Genomic DNA, 26152 nt, shown 5'->3' with positions numbered 1-26152 from the left:
ATATATCGAAAAAAAAGTGCCGATGTATCAGTGGCAAAAATATCTGTGTAGTTGCCTATAAAAATATCAGCTGCACATTGTAAATATACTGCTGGTTTTAGAGCTGTATATTTAAATATTGATTTATTATTAGATGTTCTGTACATCAAAAAGCTATCAGCCTGTCTATCTCTCTTAGAGCAATAATTCAAAGGAAGACACTGCACATTCACGCTTGGCGATAACCACTTACTAACAACGGTAACTCCATATAAGTGGTACAGTAAAAGGTGTCTGACGGGTCAGCATTTCCCTCACACGTCTCCACCTGCCACAAACACCAGTCTTGTCATTTAGATTTTTGTTCATCACTTTCACCAATTTTTTTAAGAATGCTGACTTGAAGAAGTAGCACACTAGATGTGTTAAAAATTGTTTTTTGATGCAGCAGGTGTTCTATTTCTTGACATCGAAAATCTTGTCATTCCATTCACACGGACACCTTCCAGTGTGATCAGACTACTACTTTTGTGCCACATATACTTGGTTCACACAGTCAAAGTGGAAGATTAGATGTGATGAAAGCTCCCTTCACACAGTGAAGATAAATTATCTTCTTCTGCAGTTTGAAAAGAATGACTTCAGATATTTATCAAAAATTATTAAAAAATATAATATAATATAAAATAAAAACATTGGCACTGGATATTTCCTGTTTGATATCGATATATCGGGGGGAAAATATCGTCGATATATATTGATATTTTTTGGAAAAAATATTAATTTATCAATATTTTATCAGAAGCCCTAGTTTGGACAGAGAAAGTGGGAGGAGGAGATGGTTAGAGAGATGGAGGAGGAGGAGTTGAACAGAGAGAGGGGATGAGGAGGCGGACAAGCAGGGAGAGGTGGGGGGGGGGGGGGAGAAACGGAGATGAGGGAAGGAGGAGGTGGACAGTTAGAAGGGGGAAGAGGATATGACCAGAGGGGGGACAGGAGGAGATGGATAATGAGAGGGGGGAGGAGAAGCTGTGTGCAATAATATGTCAAACACATATGCAGTTGAAGCTGGCGAGGAAGGGCTAGTACGTGAATAAAATTCTGAGCAGCAGTGTATTCAGCTGGATATTATAGTTGTTTCTCCCACATGTAAAGGATTTTGGAATAAAAATATTGTGTGTGGAACATATAACTAAACTGAGGAAGAAAGGTGTGGAAGAAGGGTGTTGTCATTTATGGCAGCCGTGTGAATCTGTGCATTTGTCTTTCAGGGTTAATTGGAACGTTATAACGATAGCTGTATGGTTTGATTATTTACTTGGATGGTTGTAGAATTCAAATTTTACCACTTTTAAACATTGGGTCACTGCTTACTTTACCTAGATTCTCTATGTTCATGACTGCATCTTGTACATTGTGTCAAAATGTATGCTCATGATTGAGAAGTTAGCTTACTTTCATATTGTGTTAGTACATAATTGTGTAACTAGTTTGTCATGGTCAGAATTATTCATGACCTTCCATGATTGCTGCATAAATTTTTCATTAAACTGTGAATTAAAATGACCGAGACTTGATAGCTGGTTGGTTGTAGGATTTTTTTGTTATTTGATGGGACTTTCACATCTAATAATCCTTTGCACATTCATGTAAATAAAAATGCAGAGTGGTTATAATCAAACTTTCAGTGGTTGAGAGGGCCTGTATGAGAAATGAGTGACTGTAGGACAGTAAAACGCCGGTTGGAGTGGCCGTGCGGTTCAGGGCGCTACAGTCTGGAACCGAGCGACTGCTACGGTCGCAGGTTCGAATCCTGCCTCGGGCATGGATGTGTGTGATGTCCTTAGGTTAATTAGGTTTAATTAGTTCTAAGTTCTAGGCGACTGATGACCTCAGAAGTTAAGTCGCATTGTGCTCAGAGCCATTTGAACCATTTGACAGTGAAACTTTATGGAAACATTCGTAAGGACATGCAGAAGAGAAGTAATGAATAAACCATTGAAAGAAGCACATTTTATTTTAAGATAAATAACAAATAAACCACTGAAAGAAACTCATTTTAATTTCCACATGAGAGGGTAACATTTGTTAATTGCATATCACACTTACATTCCAGGTTACGAACACTTCTCAATGTGATGACAGTCTGCATCCGTGACAGCTCAAACCGTATTAGAGATTGCTCTGCTGCTGCCCAAAACATTGGTGAACAACTCAGTGTTCAGCTATTGTGACACAGCTTGTGCACTGCTCAAAGATGACACATTGCATCCAGCATTCTCGGCCAAGGCAGTAGTAACTTCTTCAACAATTTGCGGTGCAGTATGCGTTTGGTCTCTTCCCTAAGCAATTCCCAAATCACCATTTAATTCGAACATTGAATCATATTCTTCAGTCCTGAGCGGAAAAAGGACCTGACCTTATTCCTTTAATGCAACGATACTCGTGAAGAGCAGCAACACTATTTATGTTTCATTTAAACAGTTTTACGAATAAAGCCTTGCTTACCTTGACCACACCCATGTTGATTTTCTGCGATTATAATGTACACTCAACTTGTGTTTGAACCTTATGTCACCTAAATGAAAATCGTGACACTAACACTATTAACAACGAAAATCCTGGAATGCACAGTCTGAACATCATTCCCATAAAGTTGGGAACCTGTATGGTGAATATTTTTCCACCTAACTGGCTCAATTACTGAAAGTTTAATTATAACCACCCTGCATTATAGAAAGGATAGATTGGTATTTACCACGTAGAGGAGGCATGGAGTCGTTGACAGGCATAGTGAAAATATTATTGGAAATGGATTAATTTTCGGGCAAAGTCCTTCATCAGAAGCAGAGCTCTTACACACTCACACAACTACTACTTTCATATACATGTGGCTACTGTCTCCGGCCAATAAGGCCTGACTGACTGATTTGGTTTCAAAGTATATCGGAAGATTTGGCTACGCGTAGCTGGGCGAGCTAGTTCAGGGGCAGGTGCGGTCATAGCCCCTCCTCGGCAAGGCATGATGGTGTCTAAACTATTCTTCATTTTTTGCCTTGGCAATATTGTGTAGCAGCATGGAGGAGTAGCCAAAGTAAAGCAACTTAACTTCAAAGGTTATTTTTGGAGAAATTTCTAAGATTTCCTCATTCTCAGCAGTGGAAATTCACACATTCACACAGCAACAACTCACACAGGTGGCTGCTGTCTCCCAGTGCTGAGGCTTGTGGGAGTGTGCGACCATGCGTGTGTGTGTGTGTGAGAGAGAGAGAGAGAGAGAGAGAGTTCGACTTGAGAGGAAGGACTATGTCTGAAAGCTTAAATATTTTTAGTATCCTTTCCCATTGTGTCTGTCTGTAATTCAATGCCTGCTGTTTGTTTTGAGTAATAATACATCATCTCTATGTTGTTATTTCACCCTGGACTTTCCATTGTTTGATCTCCTGCTTTGTGTAAGAACACACATAATAAAAAAGTTCTGCATCACCTTGGTTCCAAGAGTTCCGGAACCTGTACAGAAAATTGGAATAGAGATCAACATAAACATCATTTCTGCCCTTTTTATTGCTCATGAAAACCACACATTGCATTTTGTATCACCATACAGCCAGACCTTCAGAGATGGTGGTCCAGATTGTTGTAGACTGCACACCGATACCTCTAATACCTAGTAGCACCTCCTCTTGCATTGATGCATGCCTGTATTCGTCGTGGTATAGTATCCACCAGTTCACCGAGCGAGATGCGCGGTGGTTAGCACACTGGACTCGCATTCGGGAGGACGACGGTTCAATCCCGCATCCAGCCATCCTGATTTAGGTTTTCCGTGATTTCCCTAAATCGCTGCGGGCAAATGCCAGGATGGTTCCTTTGAAAGGGCATGGCTGACTTCCTTTCTCGTCCTTCCCTAATCCGATGAGACCAATGACCTTGCTGTTTGGTCGCTTCCCACAAAGAACCCCACCCACAAGTTCATCAAGGCACTGTTGGTCCAGATTGTCCCAATCCTCATGACAATTCGGCGTAGATCCCTCAGAGTGGTTTGGGGGGGTCACGTCATCCATAAACAGCAAGGTTCATGTCTGGAGAACATACTGGCTACTCTAGTCGAACAATGTCATTATCCTGAAGAAAGTCTTTCACAAGATGTGCATGGGGGGGGGGGGGGGGCGAATTGTCATCCATGAAGAAGAATGCCTCTCCAATATGCTGCTGATATGGTTGCACTATCGATCGGAGGATGGCATTCACGTATCGTACAGCTGTTATGGCGTCTTCTATGACCACCAGCAGCGTGTGTCGGCCCCACATAATGCCACCCTAAAACAGCAGGGAACCTCCACCTTGCTGCACTCGCTGGACAGTATGTCTAAGGCTTTCAGCCTGACCGGGTTGCCTCCAAACGCATCTCCGACAATTGTCTGGTTGAAGGCATAAGCGACACTCATCAGTGAAGAGGATGTGATGCCAATCCTGAACGGTCCATTCGGCATGTTGTTGGGACCGTCTGTACCGCGCTGCATGGTGTCATGGTTGCAAAGATAGACCTCGCCATGGATGTCAGGAGCGACGTTTTGCATGATGCAGCCTATGGCGCACAGATTGAGTCGTAACACGACATCCTGTCGCTGCATGAAAAGCTTTATTCAACATGATGGCGTTGCTGTCAGGGTTCCTCCGAGCCATAAGACATAGGTTGCAGTCATGCACTGCGGTAATAGCCCTTGGGCAGCCTGAGTCAGACATGTTGGCAGTTCCTGTCTCTCTGTATCTCCTCCATGTCCGAACAACATCGCTTTGGTTCACTCCAAGATGTTTGGACACTTCCCTTGTTGAAAGCCCTTCCTGTCACAAAGGGACAATGCGGAAGCTATCGAACCACAGCATTGACAGTCCAGCCGTGGTTGAACTAGAGACAACATGAGCCATGTACCTCCTTCCTGGTGGAATGACTGGAACTGATTGGCTGTTGGACCCCCTCCGTCTAATAGGTGCTGCTCATGCATAGTTGTTTACATATTTGGACAGGTTTAGGGACGTCTCTGAACAGTCAAAGGGACTGTGTTTGTGATACAATATCCACGGTCAATGGCTATCTTCAGGAATTGTGGGAACCAGTATGATGCAAAACTTTTTTTGATATGTGTATTTCCAGTTGATAGTACTAAAACATCGTACTCTTGGGATTCATTTTTGACTTGTCTTCATGGTAAATTATGCCTATGTTTTCAGTTTACATTTGAATACCGTCTCTGTTTGTGTTGTTTAATGTGTGTGTGTTAATAAGCTTCAGCGCTTTGTACAACTCTTTGGTTTATATCACCACTGAAAAGAAGTCTTTCTACAAATGTAGTAATTCTTCATTTCGAACATTTATTTTCAGTGATTCGAAGGAACTGCAGTCGTGGATAGACACCATCAATTTTGTGGCTGCCAGTTTCTCAGCCCAACCTTTGGCCAGTGCCGTGGGATCTCAGCGGAAGTTCCAGAGGCCTCTCCTTCCCTGCAGTCATACAAAACTAAGTCTGGTGGGTACATTAGTGTTCACGGCTCTGTTTATTATATTAGCCTTGCCAGTTGAAGCCATATGTATGAAGTACATAATATGAGTGTTTTACTGAAAGTAATGAGCAACAATTTTTAAAATTTTAGTGTTCATTTTTTAGACAAACCAAGTACATCATCTTAATCTACATACTTTCTGTCACTTTTCAACATAGTCTCTATTTATTTGGACATATTTCTCGCATCATTATACAAGTTTGAAACTATCCTTAAGGAACTCCATTCCAACTTCCTGAAAACACTGATGCACCGGTTTCCGAACGTCTTCAAACAACCTGTAATGTTGGCCTCGCATCTGATCAGACAGAATAGAAAAGGTGGTAGTCGTAGTCAGAGGATGCCAAGTCAGGTGTGGGGAGCGAGTTTTAACTCAAATGTCATGACCACCTTCGTAGCGATATGAGAGTGTGAGGATACATGTTATTCTGTTGCAGGGTAATCTCCTTCCAAGGGCATTTATAACACAATGCATGACAGAATTTCAAAAGTGCAGGCAGCCCTTATGATTTGTCCAGTTCAAGAAAGTCAGTCAGAATGTTCCCTTGTTGCATTCCATGGAGACAGTTCGACGACACCTACTCCAAGGCTTGTACATGTGTTTCCACCTTTGAAATGTTTCACCTATCTCCATATACTGCTGCCACTTTTGTAGAAATCTTCATAGGAATGTTGAAGTCTGCGGTGAATTTTGGCAGCACGTTTTCTCTTTTTGACGAGGAATTCAGTGGCAGCAAGCTGTTGAAGCAAAACACTGATGTCAACCGTTTTGGAAGTGCTGTCTGTAGTCGAGTGATTGTGCTAATGACTTCACAATTTGCATCATGTGACATAGCATCTGTAGATTAGGGTTTGTTGCACTGTTGGAATTGGAATTTTAACAGTGGGCTTCTCATGACTTTCATTGTGGCCATTGTAACATTTACAAAATTCTGCACACAGTGTTTGAATCTTGAAGACAGAGAAATTATATGTATTCTATTCCTTCATTAGCTTTGTACTTGCGGGAGTACCTATACATGAAAATTGTTCGGAAGTGTGTGTGTGTGTGTGTGTGTGTGTGTGTGTGTGTGTGTGTGTGTGTGCGCGCTCGCGTGTTGGGTGAGGGGATCAATGCCACAACTGACTATACAGAAAGTATTCATTGCAAAAAGTGTCCGAAAGTTGTATTTGTAGTCCCTCAACCCTCCTGTATAGAATTAAGTGGGTAGACATGCGAACAACTGCTTCATACTGGTTTCTGACGATTATGATTAAGAGCTGTTCAACATTGGAAAACAATACCAGAATTTATAAATATAGCACTTAATATGGTTATGGCTCTGAAAGAAGAGCCTCTTGGTCTGAGTCGACTAGAAGACTTGAATCAGAGACGAGACGTGGAACATCATATGACAAAATTGGCTGCAACTTCTCAGACTTGTGCCATAGGGTTGAGAATTGCAGAGTCTACCTAAATGGTTCTGAGGTGCGTGACACAACTGAGGCTGCTACCCAGGTAGCTGACTTCTGTAGGGATGCTCACTATCAAACAATGGAAAATCCAGGATGGAATGTAACAATATTAGGGAAGGAAAGTTGCTACTCACCTTATAGTGGAGATGCTGAGTTATGATAGGCACAACAAAAAGATTCACACAATTATAGATTTTGGCCATTAAGGCCTTTGTCAGCAGTAGAGACACATGCAAACACAACTTGCACACATGTCTGCTGTCTCAGATAACTGAAACCACACTGTGACCAGCAGCACCAGTGCATGATGGGAGTGGCGACTGGGTGGGGGTAAGGAGGAGGCTGGGGCGGGGAGGGGAAGGGATAGTATGGTGGGTGTGCAGTTTAGATGGAGGGCAGGAGAGAAGGTGGAGGGGGGTTAAGTAGCGGAAAGCATAGAGAGAGAGGAAAAAAAAAAAAAAAAAAAAAAAAAAGAAAAAAAGACTGGGTTTGGCGATGAAATGATGACTGTGTAGTGCTGGAATGGGAACTGGGAGGGGGCTGGATGGGTGAGGACAGTGACTAATGAAGGTTGAGGCCAGGAGGGTTATGGGAACATAGGATGTATTGTAGGGAAAGTTCCCACCTGCGCAATTCAGAAAAGCTGGTGTTGGTGGGAAGGATCCATATGGCACAGGCTGTGGCAGTGTCCTTTTTATGTTGTGGCTTAACTAGTCCTTATTTCCAGGCCTCAAGGAAAACACTTGTGATTAAGTTGTGATTGAAGATATATGTTATAGTTTGCAGGAGTAAGCTTCATCAATTGGGCTGCAATGCCATCGTATCCAGTAGGTGCTGATGATATGCGTGATGGGTTTTATGATGGTGTTGCAAGTAACGTGCTTTAGATAGAATTTACATGCTTTAGATAGAATTTACATGGGTACAGTCATTTACCCGCTTAAGTAATCAAAAAGTCACTGTTTTGTTTGTCGTTCAATTGTGGTTGGTTGGTTGGTTTTGGGGAAAGAGACCAAACAGCGAGGTCATCGGTCTCATCGGATTAGGGAAGGAAGTCGGCCGTGCCCTTTCAGAGGAACCATCCCGGCATTTGTCTGGAGCGATTTAGGGAAATCACGGAAAACCTAAATCAGGATGGCCGGACGCGGGATTGAACTGTCGTCCTCCCGAATGCGAGTCCAGTGTGCTAACCACTGCACCACCTCGCTCGGTGTTCAATTGTGGTTGTAGGTAATGTAGAGTACTGGTTCCGGTCACTGATTGGGATTGTGGAATCAGCTGCAGCTTTTACTTCGCCTATACCATGGCCACACAGGTTTTTCCACTTCTGTTGTCACTTAATATATCTGTATGCCTAAGTTTTGCATTTCTCACAGCTTGACTGACTCTGTTCTGCATCTGCTTGTAAGTAATATGATTTTCAGGCATGCAGCATAGTTATATGTCGTACATGCAGCATGTCTGAGATTAATGAACTGTTTTAGCTCTTCAGTTAGCTGAGGTGCAGGTGGCTGTCTTACTTTTCCAGTCATAAGGAGGTCATACTTGTCATCTAGCTGAGTAAGTTTGTTAATAAACCCATGAAGTTTTTCATTCATGTCAGAGAATGATGTAGGAGATGTCCACCCCCACCCCCAATTTTGTGCCTCATTTACAAGTTCAGAGAAATTAACGTGTTTGTAGTTTCATTATGTAGTCTGTTGCAGTTTCTTTCTAGGACATTCTAGCCAGTATGTCATGAAACTTATGTCATGGGCGGACACGAAATGTTCCAAATTTTTAGTTGTCATGATGACACATGATGTCAGTATGCTTTATCACACAGTGACTTTACAAGCATTAAATCGGTACTGCATGTTTCCAACAATTGCAGAATGTGCTACAGGAAGATGTCTGCCACTTCAAGCCAGTGGTGCGAGATATCTTCATGTTCTCTGTTCTCTTCTTCATCACTTTCATCATAACTTTCTGTACACTTTTGATTATGTCCTCATCTGTTAAGGTTGGTCATAAATAGTTGCTCGTCCGACATTGTACTCACCAGCAATGACTTTCTGCAAAGAACCTCAGTTCAACTTATCTCTAATTTCATTTCTCTGCTTGGGATCTAGCATAATCTGTTTACTCTTAGAAGTCACGACACTAAACGATAAAAAAGTCACCATTTCCAACATGTATAGCATTGTTTAACATTATGAAAAGGTTAATTGCTACTCAGCATGTAGTGGAGATGCTGAGTCAAAGATAGGCATAACAAAAAGGCTGTCAAACAAAGCTTTTGGGCAAACAGACCTTTATCATTTACACACACACACACACACACACACACACACACACACACACACACACACAGTCTCTGGCTGCCCCCGGCCAGACTAAGAGCAGCAGTGCATGGTGGGAGAAGCAAAATGAGTGGTGGGAGTAAGGAAGATGCTGACGCAGGGATGGGGAGGGATAGCAATATAGAGGGGGGGGGGGGGAGTAAAGTGCTGCTTGTGGGCGCTAAATATATATGGGGTCGTCTACATGCATTATCATGCCAACTGAATGGAGAGTCGTTTTACCTAAAATACCATAGTGTGCATCCCACTATATAGCGGAGATGCTGAGTCATGATAGGTACAACAAAAAGATTCACACAATTATAGCTTTCGCCATTAAGGCCTTTGTCAGCAATAGACATACATACACACACGCTCACACATACTCAAGCAAATACCATTTGCACACACGTCTGCTGTCTTGGACAACTGAAACCACACTGCAAGCAGCAGCACCAGTAAATGATGGGAGTGCCAACTGGGTGGGGGTAAGGAGGAGGCTGGGGCGGGGAGGGGGAGGGATAGTATGGTAGGGGTGGTGAACAGTGGAGTGCTGCAGTTTAGTCGGAGGGCAGGAGAGAAGGTGGGGGGTGGAGGGGGGGGGGTTAAATAGCGGAAAGGAGATAAATAAAAAGAAATTAAAAGACTGTGTTTGGCGGTGAAATGACGCATGTGTAGTGCTGGAATGGCAACAGGGAGGGGGCTGGATGTGTGAGGACAGTGACTAATGAAGGTTGAGGCCAGGAGGGTTATGGGAACGTAAGATGTATTGCAGGGAAAGTTCCCACCTGCACAGTTCAGAAAAGCTGGTGTTGGTGGGAAGGATTCATATGGCACAGGCTGTGAAGCAGTCATTGAGGTGAGGGATATCATGTTTGGCAACGTGTTCAGCAACAGGGTGGTCCACTTGTTTTTTGGCCACTGTTTGTCAGTGGCCATTCATGCGGACAGACAGCTTGTTGGTTGTCATGCCTACATAGAATGCAGCACAGTGGCTGCAACTTAACTTGTAAATCACTTGTCTGGTTTCACAGGGAGCCCTGCATTTGTTTGGGATAGGAGATGTTAGTGACCGGACTGGAGTAGGTGGTGGTAGGAGGATGTATGGGACAGGTTTTGCATCTAGGTCTATTACAGGAGTATGAGCAATGAGGTAAGGGACTGGGAGCAGGGGTCATGTAAGTATGGACGAGTGTATTGTGTAGGTTCAGTGGATGGCAGAATACCACTGTAGGAGGGGTAGGAAGGATAGTGGGCAGGACATTTCTCATTTAAAGGCACGAAGAGAGGTAATTGAAACCATGGCGGAGAATGTAATTCCATTGTTCCAGTCCCGGATGGTACTGAGTTACGCGGGAAATGTTCCTCTGTGACAGGACTGTGGGACTTTTGGAGGTGGTGGGAGACTCGAAAGATAAGGTATTGCTGGTGGTTAGTAGGTTTGATATGGATGGGGGTACTGATGTAGCCATCTCTCTGGTGGAGGTCAACATCTAGGAAGGTGGCTTATTGGAGTGAAGGTGAGGACACCCTATCCACATTCCTCCAGAACCTCAACAACTTCTCCCCCATTTGCATTTTCCAAAGCCTTGAAATTTGTAGTCCATTATGAGCTACCAAACTACCTTACTACAAACAAACTACTAGATAAAAACAAATCAGGCTTCCATACAAACACAGCATAACATCTACCTTAATAAAGGTAACAGATGACCTGAAGCTTGCCATGGATGCACGAAAGGCAACTATCAGGTGATTCTTAGAATTCAACACCACCATTGACACTGTTGATGACGACATTTTACTTTTCAAACTTAGCAGCCTATTAAATTTCTCACCAAGTTCAGTGCAATGGTTTCACTCATGCCTGACATCTCACTAGCAACATGTCATGTCTGGCACCATAGAGTCACACTGAAGGCAGGTAATATCAGCGGCCCCCAGGGTTCAATATTAGGTATAATGTATTGTCAGTTTTGTCCTACTGCAGATACCACATGTACGCTGATGATCTCCAGTTGTACGCGAGTGCAAAACCAATAAACCTGAAGATAGCTATCGAGAATCTCAGTGCTGACCTGCTTGTACTATCAAAATAGGCACAGGATGTCTGAAATACCGGCAATCCCTTTCACTTTTAACCACAAATGAGACAAATATCAAATTCTGTCTTTGAGTAAACAGTCTAGGAGTAATAATAGATGAAAATCTAAATTGGACTGCGCACATAACAGTAATGTGCAAAAAGACAACAGCATCTCTCAGTGTCTTACAAAAATATAAAAAGCACTTCCTTCTTGAACTGAGAAAGAAGCTTGTACATACAATTAATACTTCATTTATCAGGAACGTTCATGGCACCTGGCCTGTATCTGTTTATGAAAGCCTGTGTTCCTTATATTTGTAATTTTCGACTATTTGATCACATTTAACCATCATATGCACAGCAATCCTGACTGTGTGCAGACAAGTGCAGAGATTTCCATTTCCACTTTCACACCCATCTTCTCTACTGTCTTATCCATGAACACTGTCCGTCATCTCTCTCCTCGACTGTAATGCTCGTGTCATGGCAGAAACACCCACTCCCATCAGAGCAAAATCCTTTCTGTTCCACTCCATTATACAGCCAATGCAGTCTCCCTAAATTTTCTTTTCCCCAGAACTCACTATGTTAGACAAGCTCCTCCTTGATAAATGACATTACTGCCCCTTAACTGAATATGTAAGTCTTTCTACTTATTCTATTTGCCCATTGTATTTTGGCAAACACTGTTGCTACAGCTGCTTTATGGTCATTGGCACAAGTTTTAACATTGACTATCTCAAAGAAGTTCAGTATATTTGTTGTCTTTAGACCAAATACATACCCATCGTGGGTCAGCTCCTGAATTATCTATTTAAGTAGTTTACACATGAATCACGTACTTTGTCCCACATGGTGTCTTGTCATGACCTCAGTTACAAAACTGTAACTATCTAGATCTTCTGATATGATGACAGTATGTTCAGGAAAAATGTGTAATAGTAAACTGAGGTTTCATCTGAAGTTTTCAGCTACGTCTGGTGGTGAATCATGGTTGATCTGACCCAATTATAAATTTAAGCCCACCCTTGATACCAAGTCTTGTCGAAATCTCACATGTGGTTTCAATTTCTACCTCAGTGGATTTGAGCCTCTAGTCTACAGCGATGGATACACCACCTCCACTTCTGATTAGCCTGTTCTTTCAGTATACACATAGGTTTTTAATTTGCCCCAGCAAACTCACTGCTGCAAAATTTAGGTTTTAACCACCTTTCTGCACCTGGTACTACATGAGCACCTCTCTGTATGCGCCCGCAAACAGAACTTTATTATCCCCCACCTCTATCCTGCTATCCCTCCCCTCCCTGCTGCAGCCTCCACCTCACTCTCACCACCCATTTTGCTTCTCCCACCATGTGCTGCTGCTCTTAGTCTGGCCGTGGCAGCCAGAGACTGTGGTCTTGTGTGTTGTGTTGTCGGTTCTGAAGAAGGCCTGTTTGGCCGAAAGCTTTGTTTGACAGTCTTCTTGTTGCGCTATCTGTGACTCAACATATATAGTGAGTAGCAACTATCCTTTTCATAATATTGCCATTATTCCATTGTTTGATTGTTTACCTTGTAATTAACTAACATCATTCATTATTGTATTGGTCATTTCTGCTTGAGCAACTAGAGGCTGGATGTAGACCGAATTGCTGAGAGGCTGATCTACTGATGGTCAGATTAGTGAGAGTTTAGTGTATACCTATGAGAGTGTGACTACTGTTCGCATGAAGGTAGAAGCAAGCTGAACTAGTGATAAGTTTGAAGGAGGAAGCATAAACTTAAATTTCACACTAGATGCACTATTCCATAGAAATTTTATATTGTAATCTATAATTATATGCTTTTTTTTATAATTATATGCTTTTATGTCGGTTCAAGACTCAAAAGAGCAGTTTTGAAGCGGGCAAACCCGCCTTTGTTAGTGGGTTTGTAGAGGTCACATATCGGGCACTTTCTGTTAAGGAATTTGGTCTCTATCAACATATATTCCATCTGTTTATCTTCATTATTGTTCGATGTGTGAAAAAATGAATGGTGATAAATCAGAGCATATATACACCCCCTCCTCATTGGTTACTCTGTCAGGTGCAGCTGTCTAGATTTACCGAATTTGTGGGAACACTTAGTTTGAGCCAGGCCTCCAACAGAAGTATTACATGGCGGGGGGGATGCTGGTTGTGTCTTGAATTATATGACATGACTTGTTGAGATGAGCTGGCAGAAGCAGAGACTGGACATTTGTGTGTGCAATGTGAAGCTCAGTATGTTCAGATACAAAGCTGGCAAGGATACAGCTGGTGGGATAGTGACTCTAGACCTGTGAAGGTGGGGGAACAGTACATCATGAGTTGCTCGGTAGTAGGGAAGGTAAGAGAGCTGGATTCCTAGAAGAGAGAAGTGGCAGGTGTCCTCATGGAGAAGGGAGGTATTGCAGCTAGCGCTGGCACAAAAAGTGTAGGACAAAATGGAGGACTATAGCTGGAGAGATGCTGAATGAAACTCATTTGCCTGTCAAAAGGGCAGTTCTGTTCCTTTGCAAAGGCTGCCAGTGGCAGCAAAGTTAGTGTCTAGATACTCGTAGATGGCACAGGAACTGAAATTAAAGGTAACTTCTGAAAATCAGAAATCTGCAGTGACATAAATACTGTGAAAATCACTGTAAAGTGGATGGTCATGGGTAATTTGCACCAAAATTATCGATTTTGTGTCCTATTTAATTCACCATTTGTACAAGGGGAAAGTGATTGTCCGTATGTCTTGTACATGCCCTAACCTTCCTTATCTTATTGTCATTACCCTTATCTGAGGTACTCAATGGTGACAGCATATTGGTTGGACAGTCTTCTTCAAATACAGTTCCTCTGAATTGACCCAATAAGGTTTCACAAGAATTACATCATCATTATTCCAAGGAATCCTGCACTGTCTGATCAAAGTATCTGGATACCTATTAGTGAACATAAATGAAGGGCATGTCCACTTATCGTCTTTGACAGCTTGAACACTGCTGGGAACATTTTCAGTGAGGTGTCTGAATGTCTGTGGAGAAATGGCAGCTCATTCTTCCTCATGAACCAAGCTAAGAAGGTAGTGATGTTGGATGCTGGGGTCTTAAGCATAGTCTTCTAATTTAGATCAGGACTCTGTGTAGGTCAGTCATTTCAGGAGTCTTATTGTCATTGGAACATTGCCTTACAGATGCTGTTATATGACAGGGGGCATTGTCATACTGATACAAATGATCATTGTCTCCAAACTGTTCCTATACTGTTCACAGTATACAATACTGTAAAATGTGTTCATATCCTTCTGCATGTAGCATTTTCTTAAGCACAATAAGGGGACCATACCCTGAACATAAAAAACACCCCATACAATAACACTACCTCCTCTTTACTTCAACATTGGCTCTACATATGATGGCAAGTAATGTCCTCCATACATTCACCAAACCCAAACAGATTCCATTGGATTGCCACAGAGTATAGTATGATTGATCACTCCAGATCACTTGTTTCCATTTATCCGCTGTTCAGTGCTTGTCACTCTCTACACTTCCACAAGTGGTTAGCATTGAGAAGAAATATATGTCGTACAAGGAGCTACTCAAACATTGTATCCCATTCTTTTTAACTCCCTGTGCACAGTTATTGTGCTAACTGAACTGCTATTAGCACTTCGTAACTCAAGTGATTCCTTCCAGTGATATCAAGTGATGTTTTGCAACCATCCTCCACAATGCTTGATGGGCCTGTCCATCGTTACAGGTGGTCTGCCTGGTCTTGGTTTAGCTGTGATTGTTAAGTCACATTTCTACTTCATGAACTCATCACTTACAGTCAACGTGGGCTGCTTTGGAAAGTTTGAAATGCTGCTGATGGATTAATTACTCACACGATATCCAATGAGTAGTCCGTGTTCGAAATCAGTGAGCTATCTTTATTAGTTTCTGTAGAAAATTAGCAGCTGAGATGACCCATGTTTCAGTCATAAAATGCTTTAGTACCCTTGAAGGAATAGGGTACCAGAAGTGATACACAATACTGCTGTCCAATAGCATAGTCTTCTATCTGTTGTATTGTCTCAGAATATATTCTGAGCTCAAACATAATGAGTTATTTTGAACAGAATGACCACCTCCATGCCAGCCATAATGAATTCTGGAAACATCAGTCATGCGAAACTCATCTCTAGATATAGTATTTTGTGACTTCTGAAAAGCATTTTGCACAGTATCGCATGGCTTGTTAACCAGTTGTATGGTGGTGATTCTCCAGTCCGAAAACTGGTTTGTTGCAGCTGTGTTCCCTGCAAGCCTCTTCATCTCTACTCTCTTGGCAGTTCTCCACTATGAGCTTTGCATAAATTTAAAGCGTTGTGAATCGTTAACTCTGTTCCCTGTGTCAGTATTTATTGCTTCTTATGTCTCTGATAATTTTCTGTGGGAACAACCTTAAATTCCTGTTTTTCTCTGTGTGTGCAGCGAGAACAACTACGTGACCACGAAGAGCGTGTGCAACGTCTGGAGTCACAGCTGGAAGAGCACCGGCGAAATCCCCCAGACCGCTCAGCTCGGGGCCTTGTGCTGCACAATTACCGGGAGAAGGATGCGTACCTGCATCACGAGGTGAGACAGTGTGTTCATAAAAGTTATAACCTACATCATTACATTCTGGTTTAGATCACTGTGTGCTGCAGCCTTTCTCCTTCCCAGTAGTGGCAGATTGGGCCTTCTTTTATGTACAGGTTTGTATATTTGTCACTTACACTTCGCTGATAGGATTCACTGTTTCTTACATTTATGATACACATTAATTGTTTCTAAGGGAAAGGGTTTCTAAAATGAAGGTAGAAGTAGTACCTGCAAACTGGAAGCTGACATATTGACAAGCAGAAGTTGACTTTTTGAAGCTGAAATACCTTCATTCGGTAACAATTTGAAAGTGCTGGTTGCAAAGGGACTGTTCGGGAATGAAATCATGTGATATAGGGAAGGCCACTGGATCTAATGGAATATTTGTTGTGTTCTGTATGAGTTATGAAAGAGCTGACTGTAATTTTACTTGTAGTTTATTGTAGGTCACTTCAGCAAAATAGTGTCAAGTGCAATTGAGAATAAGGTCATGGGTCATTCCAGCTTTTAACAAGATACAAGACTGGTGTGTAGACCCACAGATATACATTGTATGATGCCAGTTGCTCATACCAGGTTTGCTGATTTGTGTGGTGATGGTAACCCCCTCTCTCATTAATTTCTTATTATTTTTATTATTTTTAGAGATGGAACATGTCGTATGTACTAGGAATCACTGTTTCCTTTTAATATTTACTTCAAAATCAATTCCCTTTTAATTAATTAATTCATTAATTCCATATATCCATTTTTGCATGGTAATGCATTAATGTGGAATGAGTCAAAACATTTAATTCTGTATTACATTTGTTACCATCAGGATAACAAACAAAGGTTAAGTATACAAACTGAAAATACTAATAAAGTAACACAATCAGTAAGTTCTAATTACACTCACAAACAGAGTTTAAGATACATTTTTCAGATCTTATCTAAACAATTTTTACAGAGTAAAAGTCTTGACTTAAAGATCACCAATTAATCTAATTAAAGAAGCAAGATCTATTGAATCAGGAATACACGATAATACGTGGAAAATAATCTTGGCTATCTCTGCTATAGAATCCTTCTAGAGAACAGAAACGTTTTTCAAGCAACAACTCCTTTGGATTACTTTTAAATAGTACATCATTACCTCGTAGACACTTCATATTACTTGGAAGTGCATTGAAGACTTTTGTGCTTATGTATTTTACACCTTTTTGCACCAGAGACAAATTTTTTAGGTCACAATGTGTGTCATATTTCCTTCTTGTGTTATGATGATGCTATGTTTCATTCATTTCGTATTGAGTGGAACTGTGAAGTGTGAATGTCATGATTGAAAAGAGATATTGTGAAGTATTGGTAAGTATTCATATTTGCTTAAAAAGGTTGCGATACGAGGTTCTTGGAAGGACTTAACACGATATTCGGACAGTTTTTTTCTGACTTGTAAAGACCTCTTATGAAAGTAGTGAATAGCCCCAGAAGATTATTCCATACCACAGAAGTGAATGGAAGTAGCCAAAGTAAGCACATTTTGAAACATTGATGTCTTCAGTTTTGGCGATTATGCAGATGGCAAATGTCAAGACTAAACCTTTTCAGTGTTTGTTGGATGTGGTGTTCCCAGCTAATCCTGTTATCTGCACTACTGGCAATTAAAATTGCTACACCATGAAGATGGCTTGCTACAGATGCGAAATGTAACCGACAGGAAGAAGGTGCTGTGATATGCAAATGATAAGCTTTTCAGAGCAATCGCACAAGGTTGGCGCTGGTGGCGACACCTACAACGTGCTGACATCAGGAAAGTTTCCAACCGATTTCTCATACACAAATAGCAGTTGACCGGCGTTGCCTGGTGAAACGTTGTTGTGATGCCTCGTGTAAGGAGGAGAAATGCGTACCATCACGTTTCCGACTTCGATAAAGGTCGGATTGTAGCCTATCGCGAGTGCGGTTTATCGTATCCCGACATTTCTGCTCGCGTTGGTAGAGATCCAATGACTGTTAGCAGAATATGGAATCGGTGGGTTCAGGAAGGTAATACGGAACGCTGTGCTATGTCCCAACAGCCTCGTATCACTAGCAGTTGAGATGACAGGCATCTTATCCACATGGCTGTAACGGATCGTGCAGCCACGTCTCGATCCCTGAGTTTACAGATGGGGATGTTTGCAAGACAACAACCATCTGCACGAACAGTTCGACGACGTTTGCAGCAGCATGGACTATCAGCTCGGAGACCATGGTTGTGGTTACCCTTGACACTGCATCACAGACAGGAGCACCTGTGATGGTGTACTCAACGACGAACCTGGGTGCACGAATGGCAAAATGTCATTTTTTCAGATGTATCCAGGTTCTGTTTACAGTATCATGATGGTTGCATCCGTGTTTGACGACATGAACGCACATTGGAAGTGTGTATTCGTCATTGCCATACTGGCGTATCACCCAGCGTGATGGTGTGAGGTGCCATTGGCTACACGTCTCGGTCACCTCTTGTTCGCATTGTCGGCACTTTGAACAGATGTGTTACGACCTGTGGCTCTACCCTTCATTCGATCCCTGCGAAATCCTACATTTCAGCAGGATAATGCACAACCGCATGTTGCAGGTCCTGTACGAGCCTTTCTGGATTCTCCAGATCTCTCACCAATTGAAAATGTCTGGTCAATGGTGGCCGAGCAACTGGCTCGTCTCAATACGCCAGTCACTACTCGTGATGAACTGTGGTATTGTGTTGAAGCTGCATGGGCAGCTGTACCTGTACACGCCACCCAAGCTCTGTTTGACTCAATGCCCAGGTGTATCAAGGCCGTTATTACGGCCAGAGGTGGTTGTTCTGGGTACTGATTTCTCAGGATCTATGCACCCAAATTGCGTGAAAATGTAATCACATGTCGGTTCTAGTTTAATATATTTGTGTAATGAATCATCTGCATTTCTTCTTGGTGTAGCAAGTTCTTTGGCCCGTAGTGTGTATGTATGCCTAAGAATTGCAAACAATCTACTGTTTGTATCTGCTGCCTCTCATGTGCAGTGTTTATCTCCTGTGGGCTTTTGTAACCAGAATGGATATAGATGGAATTGTTTTTGCTGAGGTTTATAGTTGGGGGATTTACCGCGAATCATTTCAGAACATCCTCAAGTAATTGTTTGGCATTTAATTCTCAGTCAGGTAATGTCTTATCGTCTATCACAATACTTGTGTCATCTGCAAACATTGTAATGTTGCTTGCTTGCTTTGTTTGAGGGCAAAGACAAGTCATTGATTTATATGAGAAATAGCAGGGGACGAAGGACAGAACCTAATGGAACTCCATAATTTACTTTTCTCATCAGATTCTATCCCTCCTGCCTGTGTATTGTTATCGTCTAACACTATGTCTTATTAGAATGAGATTTTCACTCTGCAGCGGAGTGTGCGCTGATATGAAACTTCCTGGCAGATTAAAACTGTGTGCCGGACCGAGACTCGAACTCGGGACCCGAGTTCGAGTCTCGGTCCGGCACACAGTTTTAATCTGCCAGGAAGTTTCACTATGTTCTACTGTCTGCCCTGTAGATAGGATTTGAGCCAGTGACCCAATTCTCCTTGGAGTCCACAGTGGAATGCTTTTTCTACACACATAAAAAAAAGTTTTGCGTTACTTCTGTTCCGAGAGGAACCTGTACAGAAAATTGGAATACAGATCAACATAAACATCATTTTCGCCCTTTTTATTGCTCATGAAAACAACACATTGCATGATGTACCACAATAAAGTGAGACTTGAGAGGTGGTGGTCCAGATTGCTGTACACACTGGTACCTCTAATACCCAGTAGCATGTCCGCTTGCGTTGATGCATTTCTGTATTCATCGTGGCATACTATCCACAATGCACTGTTGGTCCAGATGGTTCCACACCTCAATGGCGATTCGGCGTAGATCCCTCAGAGTGGTTGAGTCACGTCGTCCATAAACAGCACTTTTAAATCTATCCCAGGCACGTTCGATAGTGTTCATGTCTGAAGAACATGCTGGCTGCTCTGATCGAGCAATGTTATCCTGAAGGAAGTCATTCACAAGATGTGCAAGATGTGCACGATGTGGACGCGAATTGTCATCCATGGAGACGAATTCCTCACCTATATGCTGCCGATATGGTTCCACTATCGGTTGGAGGATGGCATTCACGTATCGTACAGCCATTTCGGCACCTTCCATGACCACCAGTGGTATACGTCGGCCCCACATAATGCCACCCCAAAACAGCAGGGAACCTCCACCTTACTGCACTCGCTGGACAGTGTGCCTCAAGTGTTTAGCTCGACTAGGTTGCCTCCAAATGCATCTCCGACAATTGTCTGGTTAAAGGCATATACGACACTCATCGGTGAAGAGAACTTGATGCCAATCCTGAGGGGTCCATTCAGCATGTGTTGGGCCCATCTGTACCGCTCTGCATGGTGTCGTGGTTGAAAAGATGGACCTCGCCATGGACATTGGGAGTGAAGTTTTGCATGATGCAGCCTATTGCACACAGTTGGAGTCGTAACACGAAAAGCATTATTCAACATGGTGGTGTTACTGTCAGGGTTCCTCCTAGCCATGATCAGTAGGTAGTGGTCATCCACTGCAGTAGTAACCCTTGGGCAGCCTGAGTGAGGCATGTCATTGACAGTTCCTGTCTCTCTTTATCTCCTCCATATCCGAACAATATTCCTTTGGTTCACTCAGAGACACTTGGACACTTCCTTTTGAGAGCCCTTCTTGGCACTAAGTAACAATATGGACATTATTGAACCGCTGTATTGACAGTCTAGGCATGGTTGAACTACCTCCTTCCTGGTGGAATGACTGATCGGCTGTCAGACCCCCTCTGTCTAATAGGCGTCAAAGGGATTGTGTCTTTGATACAATATCCATAGTCATCATTTGTCTTCAGGAGTTCTGGAACTGCGGTGATGCAAAACTCTTTTTTATGTGTGTATAAGCAGTCTATGATAGACAAGTTGCAGGCCTTAGAAGATCACAAAAAATGCCCACAGACAAAGTCTTCTTGTCAATACATCTCAAAACGTTATTGGTAAATCAAAATATAGCTTCAGTTGTGGAGATACCTTGTATAAATTGAAGCTGGTTTTTAGTAATTATTGCAAAGTTTGCTATGTGAGTGACTATCCTGGCATATATTAATTTTTTGAGGCCTTTAGAAAATGTAGTCAAAAGAGAGATACGACAATAGTTTGTAACATCTGAGCATCGCCTTTTTGTAGAGGGGCTTTACAATAGCATACATCGTCCTATCAGGGAAGGTACCTTGTTTCAGAGAGGCATTGAATATATGAGCTAGCACTTCACTGAACTGATCGCAGCAGGCTTTTAGCAGTTTGCTGGAGATGGTAGTCGACACTAGTTGAGTTTTTGCTTTTTAAAGAAATAATGGTTTTTCTTACTTCCTGTACTATTATAGGGGTTAAGGGTTGATTTGGAGGAAGAGACCAAACAGCGAGGTCATCAGTCTTATCGGATTAGGGAAGGACGGGGAGGGAAGTTGGCCATACCCTTTCATAGGGACCATCCTGGCATTTGCCTGAAGCGATTTAGGGAAATCGTGAAAAACCTAAATCAGGATGGGCGGATGCGGTATTGAACCGTCATCCTCCCAAATGCGAGTCCATTGTGCTAACCAGTGTGCCACCTTGCTCGGTATGTATAGGGTGCTAACCTACCTGCTCTAAGGAATTTGGGAAATGACCGTTCATTATTTTTAAGGCCTGTTTATGGAGCCATTGTGTTCTATTTTCTGAGCAACACTTAAAAAGTCCTTGTTAAAAATGCTTGCATTATGACCAATTTTGGGTGACAATCTTTATGTGACAAAATTAGCTTCTATAAATTGTAATGAAAATTCACTTGAGAAAATTATAAAAAAATTGCTGCCTATTATTAACCCTCAGGAGGCAATATTCTTAGTGCTGCCAATAGACATGTGCAAAACAACAAAAAACTATCATAACTATCATAACTTTCAGAACTATTAGTTCCTTCATTGGGTAGAGTGGTGAAAATTAGACCACTGAGACCTCACTGTGACAGAGACCAGCCTGTAGATGTTTTGTGCAAGGATGCACAGCACTATTTCAGCATTATAAACTCCCTATTTAATGATAAGAGGAGATAATAGTAGAAAGCGAAGAGTTTATTGGTATCTGTAATTTTTATTCACTTAGTATGTGTACTCATTGCTTTATTTCATTGCCCTATTGCAGTTGAAACGGTACAAGACCTACGCATACCTTTTACGATCTCGTATGGCACAGTTCCCCGAACTGGAAGCGACGCTGGCAGAGGCGACGGCAACTGCTGCTGGCTTCGGTGATGTGGATGCAGAAGAGTGTGTTCCTGTCGTGTCGCCTGCTAGGTCTCCTGCCACCAACAGGTACAGTTACCGAGCAGCCATTTACAGTGGTACCTCCTCCACGAGCGGTGCGATGGCGGGAGCCGCCGCTCGTGACGGTGCAGACATAGGCTGACGGATGATGGGGGTCTTCTCAGCATGTGTACTGTAAACCGTCAACCTGTCTGGCTATGGCTACGCGCGCAGCAGCACACCACTCGGGATGTGGTTCTGAGGTGCAGGTGCACATTTCATGTGCCACTTGGACAGTTCTGTGTTGCAGAAGTAGAGCCGCACATTGTCTAATGCTGAGGTTAGCTGGCACAAAAATTCGCACTCTTGTGAAGCTGTTGGAAGTATTTTATGTTTGAAATACTGTTCAGATTTTGATTTTATTAATTCTACAAAGATTTAACTGCTGTCTGATGTAACTTTTAGTTTCACAGATGCTTTTTTTTGTGTAGCAGTGATTCCCCCCCCCCCCTCCCCTTCTCACACCCTCCCAGTGTAATACTGCATTTATTTACAAGTGAGATTCAACTGACTCTTTCGATATACCCCCCATTATTAGAAACTATATCTGCTAAGATTACATCATGCAGTTGTTATAACTGACGTATGTAACTAATATTTCTGAAATGAGTGCAAGAAAGTTGCATCATTAAGACCTGTTATTGTGAAACAGAGATCTAAGTTTGGTATTCTGAAATGAATACAGTTTAGGACGTGGAAGTAAATTGTCTTTTAATGACAGATTTTGAATATTATACAGTAAGACATAAATGTTTGCAAGTGCGTGCTTTTGTTAAGATACGGCAGCCACTTCCAGACCTTTCATGCTGTATGTTATGGATTTAAACTAGAAACATTAAATACAACTTGATGCAGTGTCGTACTGTAGTACAGAGCCTTTTTAACAACCACTGAAACACGATGAAGCGAAGTAGATCTGGAAGACACACAGACAAAGGAACAGATGTCAGGTATCAGATTACTTTTTAAGCAGTTTCTTGTACAGAAGTAGTCCTGTGAGGAATAGCAATAAGTGAAGAAAAGACACACACGTGATGCAGAGAAGGAAAACTCATCATTAACGTTTGATTAGGAGAAATTGGATAGTCAAGAAAAGAGCTAGAAGTAGCTTCAGACTTTGTTGCTCATCACTGATGGCAAAGCAACTTTTACTATTCTGGAACACGTATAATCTGTGGGTGTATTTATTTATTCCCTCCCCCCCCCCTCCCTTCCTGAGAAGAAAACATTTTTCAACACTAAAGATCAAATATCTGTCCTGTATCTGCTAGGACTGTTCTCATGCTGATAGTTTTAGTAATTGTTAAGCAGATGTCCAGCTTGTATCGTACAAGATGTTATTTTTTCACACTGAAGGGAGGGTATGTGGATATTGCAAACATAAATAAATGAAATGTGTGCGCGCGCGCGCGCACACACACACACGCACACACGCACACACACACACACACACACACACACACACACACACACACACACATATACATATACAAAATCCAGTATATCAGTAGCCATGTACAGGGAGAAAAAGAGGCATGGAGAGAAGGTGAGAGGGGAGGGGAGACCAGATAATGAGCAATCAACAAAGTGAGAATCACTTAAGTAAGAACATTATTACAGTTACACAGTGGACAGTGTTTAAAAATGCAAGTACTTCAGGCAGATTAAGGTAAAGCAAACATTATTTGTTGAAGTTTGTGGATATTATTAACTGAAGATAGCTGAATGGACTGCAGCCAAACACAAATACTTTGAAGAAGTTTTATTTTATTGCCAGGGTGGGTTTTAAGCTATTATACCATCACTCAAAACTGGTCGTGGTAATAATATCAATCTTCGTAATAGCCTTTGTCACTATTTGTGGTCTCCTTCAACAATCTTTAATTAAATGAAGCAAGTATATTTCTAAATTTGTCAGAAAAAAATCACTCCTCTTAAAAATAGAGAAAATTCTGTAGTTTGTGTCAGCTTTCCTTGGCAATTTAGATAAGTTTGGGTGCTTTTTACTCTGTAAACTACATTCTTTTTAGTACAAAAATGAATTGCTATTGTCACATTATGTTTTTCTAGTATTAATGTGAAATGTGCACCTGTTAGCAACATATTAATCTTGGTCACTCATTTGTGGGCCTGGGTGTGGCTTGTGCATGCGAATGTGCCTGCCTCTGCTTTAATCTGCTTGAATTCTTTTTTTCCTATAGAGGATACACTTTTCTGTGCTAACACAATTCCTTTATGCTCTTCGGAATTGAAGTCTCTTATCAAAGTGATGGTTCAGTGGAGGCTGTGAGTGGCACCAAGCAATGCACCTCTTATACTGTTCTGGAAATACTGTTGTAGATAACCACGAAATACTGTTGTAGATAACCACAACAGAGACTCTTTGGACAATGAGATGTGATACATTTTAAAAGGATTTTTGTCCATATTGGCTGCTCGCTACTGTGCCGCGATGTCATTTTGGAGTGGCTGTGTTTACAGTATCTTGCTGACAATTTCCCCCCCTTCTTCTACTGTACTTCATGAACTCTTGACTCCATTTTTACCTCTCACAAGTGAATTAATATTTTTATTATGTGCACATATGGAACGTTTGTGACTTTGTAGTATTTACTCCTTCTTGCGGAAGTCTGTGCAGTGTGCCCGTGACAATTTGCACGTGACAACTCGATCAAAGCCTTAATTGTTGTAACCTTAGAAAGACTTATTCCTCCTCTTTCTGTGACAGTGAGACTGATATTGGGAATTTACCCCTGTGGAGGAATTAGTTCTTGCCAGTAACTGGGAACTGTTCTCAAGAAATTCTACAGCTGTGTTCTGTATGTGCTGTACTTTTTACCGATACGTGTAAAGTGATAAGGGCCCATTATTGTTCCTTCTTAATGTAACAAAAAAAAAATTGATATGTGAGTAATAATGACTGAGGTTAAAGAACACAGTGTGAATTCATTTTGAAAACTATATACCATTTCCTCCAGCTGACTGATGTATTGTGAGACTTTCTGTAATCAGTGTTTACAAACAGAATCAACGCTTACGTAAGTTTTATTGCGAGACTTGTGGATTTCATCTTGTTGTATAAGCTCGAGATTCCATATGATGTGGTTATTCTGACTGAATGCTACCGAAGGTGATTTTTTTTCTGTATAAATATGCTTCCTGCAGCTAATTTATGGCAAATGTGTACTGAGTGTTTTAAAATGATTGTGACTAATTGTATTTGTACAGTATTAGAATTTACTTCCGAATATCTTTGTAGAAATTGATCAGGGAAAACGATATTAATATGATTGTGTATAATTGAACAGAGATGATTATATTTCAATAGAAACTGTGAATTATATAGTTATATAACTATTACTTATATATAATGTATATAAAAGAAAATCTTAATGCTTTTTCTGAGGAGGGACCTATGTTGTTGGTCTTGTCCCCATTGTGCTACATTATCTACAATATAAATTTAATTTTTTATAGATATATAAATAAGTGTTAATTATTTGAAAAACTATTTTATTCACATTTAGATACATTTTAATGGAATTAAAAATGTTGGTAAAATTCCTGTGTTAAGCAGATTTTGGTAAAATTCCTCTGTTAAGCAGATTTCATTGTCTGTATTGTTTCATTCCTTTCTCTGAACAGAGTTTTAGCACAACACTAATGATGATGATTTCATGACATGGGCTTTTCATAATTTTTGATGATCTAAATTATGT

The 26152-nt window shown here is 41.5% G+C and overlaps 1 protein-coding gene across 1 annotated transcript in view; it reads left to right on the top strand.

Annotated features, from left to right (window-relative positions):
- LOC126233650 (PH and SEC7 domain-containing protein-like) overlaps positions 1 to 26152 on the top strand; it is a 291525-nt gene that overhangs the window by 148954 nt on the left and 116419 nt on the right. Inside the window, exons 13-15 of the mRNA XM_049942879.1 lie at positions 5363 to 5507; positions 15875 to 16018; positions 22273 to 22442. Coding sequence (XP_049798836.1) covers positions 5363 to 5507; positions 15875 to 16018; positions 22273 to 22442 — 459 coding nt within the window. The remainder of the gene's footprint in view (positions 1 to 5362; positions 5508 to 15874; positions 16019 to 22272; positions 22443 to 26152) is intronic.

Source organism: Schistocerca nitens, chromosome 1 (genome assembly GCF_023898315.1).
Source record: "Schistocerca nitens isolate TAMUIC-IGC-003100 chromosome 1, iqSchNite1.1, whole genome shotgun sequence".
Classification (NCBI taxonomy): Eukaryota; Metazoa; Arthropoda; class Insecta; order Orthoptera; family Acrididae; genus Schistocerca; species Schistocerca nitens.
This window is presented reverse-complemented; position numbering and strand designations above follow the sequence as displayed.